Here is a 19,484-nt window from a genome sequence, read left to right as displayed (position 1 = left end):
CCACACAAAACCCATACACATTCCTATCTCCACCTCTGTTCCTGATTTCCTCCCAGGTGAAATTCCATCATCAAAGCCGGTGAAAAGTCCAGGCACCTCGCAAACATCCAATTCAAAGCGGACCTCACCACGAATCCTCCCACAGCCACTTCTCAAGAGCCAGCTTCCTCTTGTCTGGACTAACGCAGACAATTCTACTCATTGTCCCCCTTTTCCCACCAATTTGACTCTTATCATGAATTAATTTTTCCTCTATATCCATATCTCCCTTCAAGAACAGATGTTCATCGCTTCAGCAGCGAAGAGAACTCTGACTTAAACCATCCCACACCCCTAGCACAATGCCTCAAACATAAGCCATAAGAAGGAAAGGAAGCCACACAGTGACTACATAATGCAAAAGAACCAGTAGAAAGCTGGGGCCAACAACTCCTTGTGCCTTTGCTGCAGACCATGGGGTCAGCAACAGATATAGGTTCACTCCCTACTGCATGCGCAGCACTACGCTTGGGTCACACCACGGCCACGCCAATAAAAATGTACTGAATGATGGGGGCAACACTGACGGATTAGAGTGTCCAAATAAAGGAGCTCCTTTCACGACGCTTTTCCTGACTCCTTATGAGGGATCCCTCCCCGCTAACCCAACAGAACGTTGTTAATGTTCTTCTTAGGCTACTGAAGTCTACTTCTATTAAAACTATATTTGGGAGCACCTGGGTGACTCAGTCAGTTGAGCGTACAACTCTTGGTTTCGGCTCAGGTCAGGATTTCAGTGTCATGAGATAGAGCCCCATGTCAGGCTCGGTGCTCAGCAGAGAGTCTGCTTGGGATTCTCCCTCTCTCTCTGCCCCTCCGACTCATGCTCATGCACGCACACACTCTCTCTCCCTTCCTCAAATAAATAAATCTTAAAAAAACCCAAACCCTGTATTGGAAGTTTTCTTATCCATCACGTTAAGCTCACAAAGGAAAAGCCTGACTCTTACTTCATTCTCATCCCCAGAAACATCGGGGGGTGCTTTCTATATATTGTTCAACCAAAATTGGCCAGGTGATATGCAGGTCAAGTGAAGTACAGAGCTCAGATTTACAAAGCGGGGCAAACAGGGGAGGGGCGGGAGAGGTGGTCAACCCTTGCTTTGAAAACATTCTCCACCCTCATTTGATTTTGAAGGAGCCCAGAATGAGTTAGAGGCAAGTCTCTTCTCTTATTACAGATCAGTACAAGGAACCAAATGTCCATTACTCTAACCCAGCAGATTATGCTCCCTCTTTTTTTTTTTTTTTTAAGATTTTATTTATTTATTTGACAGAGAGAGAGACAGCCAGCGAGAGAGGGAACACAAGCAGGGGGAGTGGGAGAGGAAGAAGCAGGCTCACAGCGGAGGAGCCTGATGTGGGGCTCGATCCCATAACGCCGGGATCACGCCCTGAGCCGAAGGCAGACGCTTAACCGCTGTGCCACCCAGGCGCCCCAGATTATGCTCCCTCTTGAACAAGATGACCCAATAAAACACTCACTAAAAGTCCGTAACCTTAAATGCTGTGTGTAAGCAATGACTGTTTTGCCACAAAAAGATAACTCAAATTGTTATCTGGTGAGAAATAAATATTAGTATGTTGGCTTATATTAAAATTCCCATAAAGTAATTAGTATTTCATTAATACGCAGCCCATTAATCTGCAAACCTCTAAGCAACTGAAATGTTGTCCAATTAACAGATTTCTTTAATAATTGATTACCTTATAGTCACTGGCCCTAAAATTGCCTTAGATAAATTACACTTATCAAATAACATTTGATACATGACCATTAAGTGACTCTGAGCTTCTCTCTCTCCTACATAGAGCAATGTGATGAGATCTGAAGTTCAAGTACCCTTGCTTTTCCCAGAGAAGACTGTTCTGTGGTCTAACAGTGTCACCCAGTGGTAGCAGGCACAGTTTGTGTTCAGAGCAACTGTTGTTTTTAAAAAGAAGCATCTATCACATGTGTTTACTGAAAGGGAAAAAAGAAAGCCACTTTTCTGAACTGCACAAAGAAAACTAGTATGTGTAAATTCTGGAAAACACGGGGCTGGTACAAGAAAAGAGCCACCCTATAGCCAAGGTGACTTTGAAGCCCTTGGGCAGCATACGAGAGTGTAGAGATCTGAAGACAGGCATAGGTGAAGCTCCTGCGACTCAGGGGTAGTGCAGGTTTTACTTTCAATCAGCTCAGTGTCCAAGGGCTGAGCCACAGGACCACAGTCACCCCTGCCATGTGCTTTATTGTCTACCATTCGGCCACTTCAGTTCTCCACAGCTTAGATCTTCCAGAACAAGGAGAGAATAACCAGTCGATTCTGTTCCAGGGTTGACGATCTGATTTTAAAAACTTATGAGGTGAAGTTTAATTGAAAATAATAAATTATTTAACTTCCTTATCTGTAAAAAGAGAAGGCTGGACCAGATGACCCTTGAGATTCCTTACTAGTTCTAACATTCTGATAATACAGAAGAGTCCAGCTAGATAAGCTCTCAACCACAGGGGCTTATAGCCAAGAGCTGCAGAGCTTGGCCCCAACATTAGAGCCAGATGGACCAGAGGAAGGTGCTCCTCTGATATTCCACACATACCCCACCTTGCCTCTACTCCAACTCACCCCTGTTCCCAAGAACCAGCGACTTCTCCAGATGAAATCTACAGTGAGTAGGTTTTCTGGTAGTGATACTGAATTTCCACAAATGCAGCCCCCTTCACTCCAAGTCCCCCTTAAAGAGTCTCAACTGCGTGGCTGAGAGCTAGAGACGTGCACCTGGGAATGGAGCATGGACCAGATTTTATTAAACCAACATTCCAAATCCAGGGGAGCTCCTAGATATCATAGTGAAGAAACACATGTATACCATATAGGGTAAATAAAAAAATATTTATTCCTCTTTGCATAAAGTCTCCTATATCAAGTATATATTGCACCATAATTGAATAAATTCATCAGAATCCTAAAAACTACCCGAGATTCATGCCACATTTCACCCTATTACTCCCCACTTAGTTTCTCTTTATACATCTTTGTCTTCTTTAAAAATCCGTAGATATTCTTCTTGCTTATTCCCACCAAATCCCAAATACCTATAAGTTTTATGAAGTTAATGACAGTTTTTTCTCCTCATTCCCTTACATTTAGAAAATCAGTATCTACTCTCATGGGCCACTTGTCAGAAGATAAATTTTTGCTGCATCCTTTCTGAAGCATTTGCTAGCAAACTGTGGCAAAAGGCTTTAACGTGTACACACCCTGGAACATAGTAATTTCACTTCTAGGAATTTACTCCAAGATGATAATCAGAGATGCAGACAAGAATGAGAACATCTGTCTACAATCTATGATAATGGAAAAAAAAAAGGAAACCACTTAAATATCTAATACTGGATTACAATGCAGCTTAAATATCACATTTTTAAACAATAAAAAGGGAAATATTCACCATATATCAAATAGGAGAAAAATATCAGGTTCCAAAATAGTATGCCCCCTATTTTCTAGTATGTGCATCTGCATGTACAAAAGCTATTCAAAACATCATGGAAGGCCCAGCTGCATGAGCACCACCAGGGAACTTGCTAAAAGCAAATGCCCAGGAGGAGAGCTACTGAATCAGAACTGCTGCGGGCAGGTCCAGTGGTCTGTTTTCATGCTCACTGTGTGCCACACCTTTGAGGTAAGATACTGAAATTCACCCTATCAGAGGGACAGAGACACTGAGGCCCAGAGAAGCTGGGTAATTCGCCTAAGGCTAAAAGGCAAATAAGTGGGCAGCATCACCCAGCTAGCTCCAGAGTCCACGCTCTTCACCACTTTGCTCTAGAGCCTCTCCAGATGAACTCGTGTTTGGAAGTATGCTCCAGGGTCTTTCCCTTATATGAACAGCATGATGCATCCCACCTATTGGTTTGTCTTCTTCATTGTGTTTTAGCACTTCTGTTGCAAAACTACTGACTGGGGGGGGGGGGGTTGGCACTATCACTGGCACACCATTGACATACCTCTTGGTGAGCACCTGCTTGACATCTTTGAAGGCTACAAAAAGATCTGTAGATTTAAGTGCACATCAAACACCAGTCCACATTGGCAGAAACATTCTCAATGCCCACGAGCGACAGACACCACGAGCCATGATACCGACTAAACACAGAAGGCCTGTCTACTGGCAGCTAAGATGAAGCGGTCATGTGGCAGTCCGACACACGCACTTTACAAACCACCTGGCTTACCATTTTTGAAATGATGTAACTTGTAATCAATTTTTTACTCTTCCGGTTTCTACATTATTTCAAAATCTGCACATATTTTTATACTATACTACTTTATATTCACAAAATTCAAGTTTGAAAAATAATGCTACCAGATTTTATTCCCAAACTGCAAGTTCCTAAGAGGCCTCCCTCAGCACTTCTATTGTATGTTATTTTCTAGGAAGAAACACCTCAGTCATTCATGTCAGGAAACTACAAAGGGGGTGGCACTGGGGTGGCTGATTTAGGCCTCATCACTCCTCAGAGGAAGGAAACTGCACAGACTACAAAAAATACCCAGCTGGACGAGCTGTCAAAGTGCTCAAACAGTCCTGTCTTCAGGAGCTGAATAATAATTTCATAAAATTTATGACTTGGCCCAACTAACCAACCGAATATTTTCAGAAGAGAAGGCTATCTTTAAAAGGACTTAGGGAGAGAAACTTTAAAGGAGCGTAGAGGCCATTTGTTCAACTTCCTTGTTATTACAGATGAGGAAACTGAGGCCCAGGAAAATGAAATGGCTTGGCTAAGTTCACTTGGCTAAGAAAGGGACACTGCCTGGACTGGCACCAATATCTGACTGGTCCCCACTGTGGCGTTCCACATTGGCTCTCTCACTTCTCTCACTTCTGATGACGATACTGAATTTTCTCTGTTGATTTTCTACATTTTCTACTCATTTGGCACAATCTCTAGCACCGCCATTAACATCATCTCTTGATCAATAACTGGATAGCATCTTTCAAGATGCTAATATGTTTAAATTTGAAGTATACTTTAATAACAGCACCACACTCTATATCCTTCTATATCCTGCCAAATTCCAGAAGAGCACAAATTCATTTTGAGGATTAAAAAAAAAAAAAAGCTTCTCAAGGTAGGAGAAAACTATCAACTTGACCTTTAAAAAAAAAAAAAAGTTTTAGTTATTTAAGTAATCTCTACACCCAACACGGGGCTCAACCTCACGACCCTGAGATCAAGTGTCACACACTCTTCCGAGCCAGCCAGGCGCCCCTGCCCTTTAAAAAAAACAAAAACAATAACAAAAACAAAAACAAAACGTGAGATATTAGCACTAAACAACTACAATGTTAAAAAACAAACAAAAAAACAAAAAACCCCACCAAAAACCAATGACTGCACAGACACAGTGACTTTAGACACCCCCATTTGACTCCCCATTTACCATTTCATCCCTCTGGTAAATCCTACCCCTCCTCAAGCATCAAGATTCAGGATAAAATTAAATTTAAAAACTACTGGAAAAGTGAAAATCAGCCCTACTGACAACTACAAAAGACCAACCTTACAAGCCATCCCCAATATTGCCACTGGAACATAAAGAATGCTCAGAATGGGACACAGATGAGCCCACAATGCCCTCAGAACAAGACGTCCCTCTGATCTAACAGGTGCGACTGCTACCTTTTTACTAAGTGATAGCCCTAACCCCACATTCATCTCCTGCCTCCTAGATAAATACTGTTAATATACCCCAGCACTGAACTGTGCCTGCTTCCTGCCCACATCCAACCCAGGTCTGGCCGCATTACCCCAATCCCTTCAAAACACCCAGCTCAAGCACAATTCAAACTCGGCTTTCCAAGAGAATTTCAACCTTCTGGGATATGTTCACCTACCACAGCGAAGCTAAATGAACCACACTTGGGTTTGACTACACCTGTTCCTGGTGGTGGCTGGCTGATAGGATTCAACACACTTTTGTCTTAATAACTTACCAGTAACATGTGGTAAAGTAGCAAGAACTTCAAATAAAATGCCCACAAACTCACATCACTTTTCTGGGTCGGCTTCCATACTGATAAAATAACAGCCAGTAATGCTATCATTTTCATCTCAAATCTGCTAAATTTCAGCCATATTGTGTGTCAAACAGATTTGTTTCTATGGAAGAACGTGCTCTGGCTTCCACTCACTCAACTTACCCTTTCACTGATACAGTTTGTCTGGAAAATCTGATTTTTCACTCTCAAAAAAAAAGTGGGGGGTAGAACTTCATGCCAAAAACAATGGTTACAATTATGTGTATTTTCTGAGCAGTTAAAATGTTTCATAATTATAAGAATAGAAGTTGACTTTTATTTGATTTCTGCTTCCGCAATAAAAATGGGGCTATGTCTCCGTCTGGGTCTTCAGAGGACTGTCTGGCTCTAACTAAACCCCAGAGAGTAGCTATTTACACAGCCCAGGTACTTTTAATTAAAGTCTGTTTTCCCACTTACTTCTCTTCAGGTTACCTCACGGGCTTTCTACGAACAGCAGCATTAGCCTGTCTTGTTTTGGAAGACACTAAAACCAAGACGGGACTATTAAACCCACTGTGGCCAGCAAGACCAGAGCCAAGCACCTTCTTTCGTGTACTTGAACATTCGCCACGTGCCTCCTACGGGTGAGCCTAGGCTGAGGCCCTAGAGATCCAGAGACGAGACGCGGTCCCTGACGCCCGGAGCTCACAGCTGGCGGACAAGACACGTACACACAGTCAACACAGGGAGGGGGAGCAGTACAGGCAAGTCTCAGAGACGGGTTCCTCTCAAGACTACCCCCCTCCGACTCATGGTTCTCTTTGTGGACTACACACATCAGTGAGGACGCTCTGGGACGCACGTGACGGCACCTGACTAGACGCAGCTGAAACCACAGGGGCTCGTTTTTAACTCACACAAGAACCTGGCGTCAGATCGTCCAGGGCTGCTTCAGAGCTCAGTGGTGTTATCAGGGACCTCGGCTCTTGCTGTTGCGTCCTGCCTTAGCAGCCCCATACAGCAGCTCCCAGAGGAAAGGCAACTGCGTACGCCTTCCCCCTCTAAGAAGTCTCTCCCTCTGGGGGAAGTCACTCCCAGAAGCCCCCGCGGTGGGGGGGGCTGCTTGCATCTGATTGGCCAGAACGATGTCATGTGATCACCAGACACAAAGGAAGCTGGGAAAATGGGAACAGGCATTTCGGCAGCGAGGAGCCGAGAGCAGGGGCTGTTGGGTAGACAGTCAATTCTGTCACTTCTGTTACACACAGACTTATGGGCTGAACGTGTTTCCCCCCCAAATTCATATGGTAAAGCCCCATCTCCCACAGTAATGGCACCTGGACGTAGGGCCTTTGTGAGGTGATTAGATGAGGCCATGGGTGAGACCCCCCACGTGAGATTCGTGTCCTTGCGACAGGACGAGACACCAGAGCTCTCTCTTTACCCCACCATGTGAGGAGAGTGTGAAAGAAGGCAGCCATTTGCAAGCCAGGAAGAGAGTCCTCACCAGGAACCAAATCAGCCAGCACCCTGATGGTGGACTGCCAGCCTCTAGAACTGTGAGGGAGAAATGTCTATTGTTTAAGACCCCTAGACTGTAGGGCCTTCCAGGTGGCTCAGTCAGTTGGGCACAGACTCTTGATTTTGGCTCAGGTCATGATCTCAGGGTGGTGGGATTGAGCCCCGTGTGGAGACTGCTTGGGGTTCTCTCCCTCCCCTTCCTCCGCCCCTCCCCCTGCTCACCGTGGTCGTCTCAAAAAAAAAAAAAAAAAAGGCACCAGACTATGGTATTTTGTTATGGCAGCCTGAGCTAAGATATATCCTCGATTCAACTGTCTTGAAAGGCACTCCAGACTCCTGACAAGAGGCTCGCTGGGCCCCTCTGGGTGAGGTCATTTAGCTACTTTGGACCTCGGCTCCAAAGCTGAAAGGGAAACCCCAGCAACAATAATTTCTTGGAAGTGTGTAGCCCTCAGGGCATCGGTAGTAAAAGCCACAACAAGCAACAAAGACAGGAGACTTTTTAATGGAAACGCTTTTATCCTTAGCTTTTCCATCTACACAAAACCTCCCTTTTCAAACGGGGGTGGGGGGGCAGTTTGGCAAGAGTTCAAATGTAAACACATTTGTAGTGGGTGTGAGCCCTGGAACAAGGGACTCAACTACTCTGGTAACTTTCTCTGCCTGAACTCTGCACATTAATTCAGATCCCTCTGGACGCCTATCATTCTAAGACACCAGACCTTGCTATTTCCCATAGCAGAGTCACAGGAAAACAAAACACAGTGTCCCCAGCTCCAGGAAGCTTCTTACTTCCCACAAGCCATTACTTCAGTCACCCATCTCACAGGCACACCCAGTCTCCCGCAGGGCTACACCGAAGCCTTGACTATCTCTATGTACAGAGGGAAACTTTCAAAATGAGAATGGGGAAAAAAACAACAGCAACCTACTTGGCAAGCCAGGAACACAGGAAAGTGAACGCCTAAAAACAAGTAGCCCGCATTAGCAGACCTCAGGTGCCACAATGTCTAAAAAGTGTAATGGCCTTTATTCTTACTGGAATAGGAAGGAGGCTCACTGTTTTAGAAAATATTCAATATTTCAAAAATGCATATATTTCTGGAATAGAGGCCTTAGAGAAACACTCAATTTTAGTAGTGAGGAATCGATACGTAAGTCATAATCCTGATCCTATAGAAGTTGAGAGATTTCATTCATTCTCATTCAAACAGGATGCTTTTAAGACCAATTTATAACTCCTTCAAGTCTCCTATTTACTTTGTAGCTTTCACCCTCAAGTTTTCTCTCAAAGTGAATCACTCCTTCTTCCCCCCATGCAAGTATGCAAAACTCAAACCAACTACCACTTTGTCTCAGGGCCTCAGTCACCAAGGATGAGGACTTGTGCCCCAAGTCCCAACATATCCTCCATCAGGCTCCTCATTCTGGCATTTCAATCAAATCTGTTACTCACCTGATAATACTACAGTCAAATGATGTTTTCCCCAATCTTGCCACTCCATCAAGCCACTTAAATCCTACAGCAGCAATAGTGATTAAGTAAAAGAACAGGGCAGGCTAGTAACAGTAAATGCTCTGCCCAACACTACTTCCATATAAAATGAAGAACTCTGCTTCTCTCTCCCCGCAGTTACCCAAGTTTTAAATGTTTTCATTTCTCTTGTTGCAAGAGGATTCATTACTCAAGAACTCAACATCCAGAAACTTCCCATCAACTCTGACTTCTCTCACAGCTCCTGTCAAAAAGTTCAGAACTTTAACAGTATCTGTTTTAAAATCCGCACAAATAGTAGCTACTGTAATTTAATTAAATGAAAAGGGCAAGGACGAATGACATGTCAACACATTCATAATGAAAATTGTCTTTTACTTACAGCTGGTTATAAAGGAAATCATTAATTGCTTCCAGAAAAACAATTATAAAATCATTCTATAACAAGAAACTACGGATGTACCATGATACTACTTCCCTTATGCCTTAAAAAAAAAAAAAAAAAGACTAATCTGAAAAGCTTAATAAGGATAGGACAGTTTTACCTACTTAGATTATTATTCAAAGTTAAATGCAGCTGAAGGGCGATGAAAAATGAGATTTCTTTTTTAAAAATTTCAAGGTAATTCAGGGGTCAAAGAACAAAACCTAGAAATAAATACTCTGTAGTTTGTAATCTTACAACTGTCAAATTGAACAAGATTCCAAGTATTTGAGAGCGAAATTTATCTCAGATTTAAAAATTCATTTTATAGTACAAAATCTACAAACACAATGGTGCATGTGACACAGTAATTAGGAAGGACACTAACAACTTTACTTTCCTAATTTCATCCGTGAATCTTCAGAATTGAAGTCCTAAGCCTTCTTTCTGCTTTATAAAATATTTTAGTTCTAGAAAAGATCTGTTACCATTCCGCAATTTCCTTATATCCGATAGCAATATACAAAAATCAATGTTAAGGGGCGCCTGGGTAGCGCAGTCGTTGAGCGTCTGCCTTTGGCTCAGGGCGTGATCCCGGCGTTCTGGGATCGAGCCCCACATCAGGCTCCTCCGCTATGAGCCTGCTTCTTCCTCTCCCACTCCCCCTGCTTGTGTTCCCTCTCTCGCTGGCTGTCTCTCTGTCAAATAAATAAATAAATCTTTTTAAAAAAAAATCAATGTTAAAGACGATTATAAGCACTCTGTGCACCATCGGACTTGCTCTGGAGTTGATAAACTCTAAAATACCTCCAATCAATGGCTTTCAAACTTCTGTCTGTGATCCTCTTTACACTCAGTGACCCGATAAACACCCTGCACTAAAATTAGCTAAAGCAGAAGTTTCCAGAAGCAATACACCATCTTTACTATATACACTCTGATATTTGCATTGTCTCATTTTTTTTGTAATGCTGGCTCTGACCCACTAAATTGATTTCATGACCCACTAATGGACACAGCTTGAGAAATCCTGCCCTGATTCATTTATTTAAACTTGCCACAGTAACTTAGCAGCACTCTAAAGACGAGAGAAGGCACCTGAAAACTTCCAGTGAAAATGTAAATTGGATAAGCTGCTGTATGCCAACTGTCATCATCCCTTCCAAATAGAAAACACTTAAAATCCATTACCTTTTAAAAGTTTTATTTGGGCTAGTATTGCTGATACTAAAGTCATCACCTCTCTTCCATCTAATCTTTAAACTATCCTTACTCCAGTCCCTAAAAAATAACCTCAAATCCTTCTAGCTGTGTGTGAATGAGTAAAGGAATACAAATTAAAGATTACCTAAGAGAATTCTGTTGATAGGTAAGTCTTTTTCCCTGCTTATTATAGAACGTGGGGAATGAGATGACCTAGCAAATATTGTATTTTCTCCCCTTCTTAAAATATTTTTTTAAGATTTTACTTATTTGAGGGAGGGGAACACATGAGTGGGGTGAGGGACACAGAGAGAGGGAGAGGGAGAAGCAGACTCCCTGTTGAGCACAGAGCCTGACGTGGGGTTCGATCCCAGGACCCTGAGATCATGACCTGAGCCAAAGGCAGATGCTTCACCGACTGAGCCACCCAGGCACCCCTCCCCTTCTTAAAATATTTTTAAAAAGCAGTTTCCATAATTTCTCTATCCATAGATAAAATTATACAGTACATCAATATTTAAAACTAACTAGAATGGCATCTGCCTATTTTTAAAAAAATGACAGTATAACTCAGATAATGTTTCTTAATACCAAAATAATAATTCTATTTACATAATCTTTTAAGAAGCAGAACAAAAATTCCACCCAGGGAGCTAAGTCAACAATGAGTAAGAGGAAGGGCTCTAGTCCCAGGTACCTGGAACCAAACAAAGGCCATTTAGCCCCACCACACAGGAAACTGGGCAGAAAAATGTGAGGGAGAAATTAAAATTGATCTATTTTTCTTCCTGGTCAACAGAGATAAGGTAACAGTAAAGGTAGTATGGAACAATAGAGAAGCATAAGCTTTAGCGTCTAAGAAACTCAAACCCAGCTCTACCACACATTAACTGTCTGACCTTAGTTCAACAGTAAAAGCACTTAAAATAATCACTCAATAAATATTAGCTGTGGGTGGGGCACAGTCCTAAATGTGCACACCCACCAACTCACTGAATTTTCACAACACTCTGAGGTAGGTTCTGAGGACCAGAGAGAGCCTAGAAGCGTGTCCAGTTTCATACAATTAGTCATAAGAAGGCCAGAGTTCAAACACAGCCCAACGCATCCCACAACCTTTGCGGGGGGCTGCCTTCTGAGCCCTGGTTTCCTTATCTTTCCCTCTCAGGGTTGCTATGTGGATTAACACCTCCAGTCTGTCCGATAAGGACTCATCAGCACTGGGATCCAGTGACACAGCCGCCACCAGCACAGGGCATGGAGTGTCTCTGGTAGGCTGACTGCTGTTTAGAGTCACAAACTTCATCTTTTCTTCTTCTACCCTCTCACGGCCCCACCCCTCAAACACACCTCCCCGCGCACATACCTTTCACTGACCTAAGAAAATACCTACCCAAGGGAGAGCAATATAAGCCGTATCATGAGTATATTTACTGAAGGAAGGAAGGGAGGTATCTGATGTTTGTAAGACAGGGCAAAGTTGTCAGGCTTAATTCAAAGCCAAGACAATGACAGGCCCTGAGCCACAGAGGCTGGGACTCCGGGCAGCAGGAGTGTGCCGGAACAATCAACAGGGTTCTGCAAGGAAGGTCTCTACCACCAATAGAATGAAGGCAGGAGGGAGCCTCGGCTGGGTAATGCTGGAGTGGGACGGACGGGGCCAGTTGTGGCTTGGGGATCTGGCAGAAATTAGAGGGCAGGGCCTCAAATATGCCAGGAATTCTGCTGAGGGCAATAAACCACCTCACAATGCAAAGCAGGATTGCATTAACATCAGTTTTGGAAACAGGAAGTACCAGTACCAACTAGCTAATAAGTGTCGACAGAATTTTTCAAAATAGGGTTACATTCTCCCTTTCTTTCCTGTCCACATTAGTTGGCAAATGCCATCCCCTCCATTTCCTCACACACACAAAAAAGTGGGTAAACAGAGGCACTCACAGGCTGTTCAATGGACCTAACCAAAATACAGCAATCAAGTCAATTGAACCAAGTTGTTGAAAGACATGCCAGTAATACACCATCACCCAATTACTGAATCAGGCCATTTTTCAGAACAAATAGAGAGTAACTGTGTGAGTATGTATGCTCCTATGCTGTTAATGTCAGACTCAACTGTCTGTTGTAGCAACAGCAGACAACAAGGCTGCTCAGATTGGTAGTTAGCAATTTACCTCTTTGTTTAGCATTATACATCTATCACTTCTTATTATAAAAACCACCTTCCAAGTATTAAGATATCACTAGCTTGCCAAACCAAGGGGGAACACAACCAGTAAGTCTGACTTGGAAAAAAAGCACCGAGAAGCGTAAATGACATAAACTGAATTTATGAATGTTCAGAAAACAAGACATTGTTACTATAAAGCTATTTAATAATCTCAAGAGATACAATGTTTGTACATCAAAAACTAATGAAGTACTGTATGGTGACTAACATAAAAAAAGATACAATGTTTGCTTCTAGACTGGAAAAAAATTAACTATGAAACTAACTGCCAGATTAAATAGTATTATCTAACAAAAGTAGTTTACAAATACGTCTACTATTTTAATTAAATGAAGTACTGAATGACACTGTGAGCTTAAAATCATTAATGTCACTCCTACAGAAGTTATCATTTATGCCTGATTATAAAATAAATGCACAAAGTATCCTAGACTTTATTTTTGTCTTTAACATAGTTATGTTGCTTTTCATGCGTGTTTTAAAATAAATTTTATTTACCTCATTAGTAAGAAACAAATTTTGTTTTCCCTTAAAATGGTTCACTGCAGAGATAGAAAGATTCGACTCTGTGACTTGGGATAACTGGACATTATTTCCTCTTTACATCTGTTACTGACCCTTTCCTTTACAATTAACTAAACACACTTTGTCAGGGGGCACAGGCCCAAGCCTCAGAAATGCCAGGTCCTATTCCCAAAGCTGTCACCCCACAGGCTCTGCACATTCAGAAAATGGCCATGCCCCTTGGGATCAGTTTCCTCACCTGTGAGCCCCAAACCAGGAGATCAGAGATTCTCACTAGTCAGGACAGTCTGATCTAAACCTGAGACTTCCTTACACACACACACACACACACACACACACACACACACACTGCACTGGGCAACAAAGGCTCCATGACACAGGTCTTTCAAAGCCACACACACTCCCCCCATCCCCCAAAAATGGGAAACGTGAGAAATCTGCTCTTTACCTATCTGCAGCTATTATACAATTAATAGGGTGACCCTTAAAATATCTATGACCCATAAGGAATGGATATTAAAGCTTGAGTATGAAATGCAGCCCCTCATTGCTACCTTGGGGCTTTCAACAGTCAGAGGCGATCAGGCGGCAAGAAAAAGCAAATTGCAGTAACAGAGCATTAGGTTCCTTTCTCCATACTCAATGCAAACAACAACAAAACACTATTTGATTAATAACAATTCCTTAAAATGGCCTTCCTATGTGTCATCAGAACTGACTGATTTGAAAGTCGGTAATTTGATATCGGAGACCTACGATCAAGGAGTCCCTGATGACTCCTCCCCAAGCACAGATCTACCAGCGCTGATGACAGTTTCTGCATTGTTCCTAGCTCAGCCAGGACGCTGGGACTGAAGAAGGAAATACACCAGTCAGCGCGCAGCATGCCAGATACCAGCCCAGTCACAATATTCTTCTCTGCCACGGCCCTGACTCAGAGAGTTCTGCTCTCGACACAACAAAGCCAAAGCCGTACAGAACCTCCAGCTTGATTAGCAACCCACTGTGTGTCCTTCTCGACGGGACTCTGCAGGCTGTGTCTGGGCCACAGGCACCAGCCTGGCTTCCCTGGCTGCAAGGCAATTTCAGGGTAAAATCTGAGAAGGCCACTCTGGCCCTGCCACTTCGCAGACATACCCAGACACCAACAGTTCCATGGCTAAAAAAAGGCAGGACCGACATTTTCATTATTAAAAAGACAAACGTCAAAGCAGGACACCTGCACTAAGAATGGACTTTCTTCCCAGGCGATTATCTTAAAATGTAAATTAGGTCACGTCCCTGGCACAATAGCTTCTCTGAACCCCCGGAGGCAGCCCTCACTCCCTACCTGACCAGACCAGGGCCTACTCCCCACACGCCAGTCTCTCCCCTCCCCTTGCTCCCTGCACTCCACCCACACTGGCCATCCTGCATTTCTCACCTGGCTGAGTCTTCGCACTTCCCCTACCCCAGAGCACTCCCTCCCAAGCCCCCCCAACCTCTCTCTACAATGGCTCATCCTCGCCCTTTTCACCTCTACCCAGAGGTCACCTTTCCAGAGCACCCCATCGAACCAGGGTCCCTCTACTGTCAGTCTCTGTCCTGAGCTTGCGTCCCACTCTCACAATCTGGAACTCTTTATTTATTTCTGGATACATGCCATTCAATCATCTCCCCTCTAGATACGGAGCTACCTGAGGGCCTGGGCCCTTTCTCTTGTATACTTCTCTATCTCCAGGGCTTAGAATATACTAAATGCTCAATTATCATTTGTTAAAGCAATTCAATATCTCAATAAATTTTGCATGGAGAAGAGATGCAGCCCATAAACATTTGTATTTGTCCTAAATCGGTCATGGTGCCAAAAAAACCCAAACATTTATTCATTGGTATTGGGCTAAATTAATTTCTACACTATTTCTCCCTACTAAATACCCACTCTTGGTTGGGTCTGTGCTCTACTGCAATCTCCTGATTAAAATGGCATTAAAAAAATCAGTTGGAATTTGTAATAGAAACTATATTATCAGTGATGGTTGGCTCTCAGGTAATCCATAGAAATACTCCTCCTCCTACTGGTAAGTGAGCACTGAATAAATGTTCCAGGCACCGATCAAACACTGTGTTTCATCTCATGTAACCTCCAAGACAGTTCCACGAGAGGTCTTCTCCTGCCTACTGACCAAGCAGGAGCTGATGCATAGCTCCTTAGCAACCAGCTCAAGGTCATGCAGCAGGAAGAGGTGGGTCAGCCGGGTGGGGTGCTGCTGGCACTTGGCCTCCTCACTACTGCCCCATCTTCTGTCCCTCCTAGAGCAGTCCACTCCTAGGGGAAAGAGAGACAAGGTAGAGCTGTCTCTTCTTGTTTGGGAACCATGCCATCATTTGTTAAGTTTTTAGGGGAAAAAAGACAATTCATCTTTTGACCCACCCGGCTACAGTCCAGCTAATTCCATCCTAATTCCTCCAGCCTGCCTTCCCTGTTCCCAGGGCCTCCTACTTCCCTGAACCTCCCTGATATGCATCTCTATGCTTTGGAATTCATCACACAGTCCATAACTACTTTCTGCCCCAGCCTGTGCACGCGTAAGCGTGTTAAGCACACAATTACATGCACACAAGCAAATCCCTTTCCAAACTCCAATTTGCTCTCTCTAGCTCTTTCAGTCAGAAGGTAAATAAGTCACCTAAACTATTCCATCTATAAGAAGAGGTAAATAACTCCTTGACCTTCCTAGAGATGCTAAAATGCATAACATAAAAGATCATTTGTTCACAAAGTAGTTTGAATTATTACACAGCCTGAAAATGACCAAAATTAGGTGGAAATTTCAAGAAGTATCCAGGATGATAATGAAATCAAGCTGGCCAACCAGCAACCACTCACCTGATTGTGATTTTCCTATCTATCGTCCTCCGTTTCTGAACCCAGGGTCCAAGCTGCTCACAGCTGTACTTCTGGGGAGAGCACAGGGAGGATTGGAAAACTGGGCTACGGGAGGGGCCCTGAGCAGGGAGATGCTAAATCCAGTGTTTGCAGCTGGAGACCACCTACACTTCGGTGCTGAATTTTTAAAAACACTTCAACACCTTAATAATATGTTCTGCCAGGTATAATAAAAGTGTGCCCAAGGAGCTTGAATTCTTAAGCTGCCAAGAGCTAAATGTGAAAGGAAGCCCAAAGTAGCAGATGAAGATGTAGGGGGGGGGGGGGAATCCCTTCAACTACTGAGTTGTACGGCTCTAACTAAAGAGCAGCAAAAGAACCCACCCCCAACAGGACATGCTGACGTTGCTTATTTACATGTGAACCTCCGTTTTCCTTCAAACACTGCGCAGCTGTGGTTTACGACCCGGGCTTGCACATCAGAACCACCCATGGAACTTCAGAACACAATAGCAGTGCCCAGCTCCAGCAGAGAACCACGGAAGGAGAATCAACCATGGTCAGCCACACCTCCGACAGGGTCTGGGCCACAACATGTAGAGAGGGAAGGCTGGTCAGGACTGGAAGAACCAATGAGTCCGCATGTCTCCTCTCCCTCCATCTCCAAGACCAACCACCTGAACCAACCAACCATCCATCCACCCTTCCCTGAGCACCTCTTGTGCCAGCACTGAGTGCCACAGACACACGGCAGACCACGTGGCAGCCCCGCCCTCAAGGAGCTTCCCACGGGCGAGATTTAAGTGACCCTATTTTTAAAAAGGTGGGGGGGGGCAGCTAAAAAGATCCCCCCCCAGCCGTTTCCATCAGTCTTACTGAACTCAAGTCCTTTCAGCCCCCAGCTTCTCTTTCAGTCCTCAGCAAAGTGTCGCATTGTGTAGCACTTCGGCCGGCAGACCAGGCACCACCCACCGCATTGCTCTACTCAACGGCTAATCACACACTATTTTCTCAGTGCCCCTGATGCGCCCCACATCCTCAAACAGGGTGACTGGAATGTTCCAAAGTCAAGTTTGTCCCATCAACATTCTGAGTCTCCCATTTTCTCTTTTTTCCATTGCCTGTCCTAGGCTTGGGGGATATAAAAGATTTAAAGGACTCCCTTTTAAGAGGGTTTAGTCTTTTTGTAAAAACTAAACCAAGATACATAATATATTTACATCACATACCGGTCCGGAAGTAAACTGTATAGGAGGAGAAACAGAGACTAGTCACAGTGTGCGCACTCCACTGAGACAAGCCCTGAAAGAAGGGTTTGGCCAGGCAGACTCAGCAATGACCACGCAGGATATTTTAAGGGGCACCAAGAGCCCAGACAGGACAGAAATAGTGGAGACACCAGCCTGACTGAATCCAGGAGGACTCATCAGGTACGTGGCAGGGAAGAAGGCTAACTAGGGAGGAGGAACAGCTCAACACGGGGCTCTGCATCCAGATGTGGTTTACTTAGGACACGGTAAGACAGGTGTGGCATGACGCCGAGAAGGAGTAAGGCACAGATGGAAACTGTTTGAGGCACACTGAGAAAACAGCTGTCATTAACTCTGACTCAGCCTATAACAAATATCTGACACACGAGTATTTTCAACAAGAACCTCATCAAAGTGGGTGCATAACACTCCCATTCCTACCATTAAAAAATCAGGTCGAAGTATGCCAAAGCCCAAATATTTACAAATTAGAAAATCAAAAATGCTTCCCACCAACCTCCTGGGTTTTTTCATGCTCCATTTTCACCATCTGCAGAGCACGCTGGGGTTCTGGGAGCCACGGACAGACACAAGCATAAACAAACAACTATCTGGCCGTCCATGTGCAATTTTGTTCCGTAACACGTGACCATCAACTGTTTGTCAGGCACGGTGTTTGGCACAGCTTGAATCACGGTATAACACAGCAAGCCTTTCATTCCCTGTCTTTCAAAGGAGGTATGACACCTGGAAACAAATACAGTCTGTTCACAGCAGCCCACAACACAGAAGCTGCTGAGTTCATTCTTCTGTAAATTCATCAAGTATTTCTTTCATGTCTATTAAAAGCCAGACACTATTCCAAACGGTATAGAAGTAGCAGCAAAGGAAACGAAGCCCCTGCCCTGATGAAGCCTACATGGGGGCTGGGGGCCAGGCAGTGGGAAAATAGAAAGGTACCTATTTATCAGACAGGAAGTGAGTACTAGGGAAAACACACACAGGTAAGGAAGTAGGCGGTGCTAGTTTGGGTATTCAGAGAAGACTGCATCAAGGAAAGAGCAGACATCTGAGTGGTATTTGAGCGAAGAGCTGAATGAAGTGAGGGAGCCAACAAGGCTACTACATGGGGAAAGAGTTCCACGCCAGGCAGAGCCACAGGCAGGTGCAAAAGCTGAGACCAGACAGCCAGGAGGGACTGGGAGCGGGAGCAGGTGGGAGGTGAGACGGGAAAGCGGTCAGGAACAAGAGTGTGGCAATGATACCACCGGTAGACAGGGGTAAAGCACCCCTGCAGTTTACAAAGTTTATGGTCATGGTAATACCGTAATAGTAACGTCCTTCCTTCCTTAGAATCTGTAGATCCTTCCAAGTCTGGTCTATTATACCAAAAATGAGGACAGATCCAAAAAATAAATTCAATGCAAAGAGTGGTTTCAATAATAAAGTGAAGAAAGCACTCTATATATTTGAAGAGCATTCCCTAGACTCCAAAATGATCAGCTCATAAAATCTGATGGAAATCAGAAAATTTCCAAACTTAGTGATGGCTTTAACCATTAGGGATGCCCCCAAATAGAATATTCTCAACAGTTTTAGGCAGAGGATAGAATGGTCTTTTAATGTAAAACAGTAGTAGAAGAGGCAATTAAATAGTTTCTCATCACAGTGTACATTTCAAAGCAAGTTGTGCCTTAGTAAACAGTCTTGGGAAAGATTGCAAACACTGCCCGTCACTAACACATTAACTAAAACCACAGAACTGTATGCTCAGCTGGAAATGTCAAAAGGATGTTCTCATCTTTAAGATGATAAGTGGGGGATGCAAAACTGTGAATTTCCTGCTTTGTGGATGCATTGTAGCTTCTGGAGACATCGTAATAATCACTTAATTATATCATAAAGAACATAAA

The 19,484-nt window shown here is 43.8% G+C and overlaps 1 protein-coding gene across 3 annotated transcripts in view; it reads right to left on the bottom strand.

Moving 5' to 3' along the window:
• Window positions 1–19,484, bottom strand: part of FAM107B (family with sequence similarity 107 member B) — a 234,473-nt gene that overhangs the window by 23,454 nt on the left and 191,535 nt on the right. The window contains exon 1 of one of the 3 annotated variants that reach the window (XM_045788143.2): window positions 9,032–9,352. The exons of the other annotated variants lie outside the window; for them this stretch is intronic. Coding sequence (XP_045644099.1) covers window positions 9,032–9,080 — 49 coding nt within the window. The 5' untranslated portion in view covers window positions 9,081–9,352. Of the gene's footprint in view, window positions 1–9,031; window positions 9,353–19,484 lie in introns of those variants that run through there. 3 annotated transcript variants of the gene reach the window in all.

Source organism: Ursus americanus, chromosome 31, assembly GCF_024610735.1.
Source record: "Ursus americanus isolate L20-20 chromosome 31, mUrsAme1.1.p, whole genome shotgun sequence".
Lineage (NCBI taxonomy): Eukaryota > Metazoa > Chordata > Mammalia > Carnivora > Ursidae > Ursus > Ursus americanus.
The sequence above is the reverse complement of the archived record's forward strand: the minus strand, read 5'-3'. Positions and strand labels throughout refer to the sequence as shown.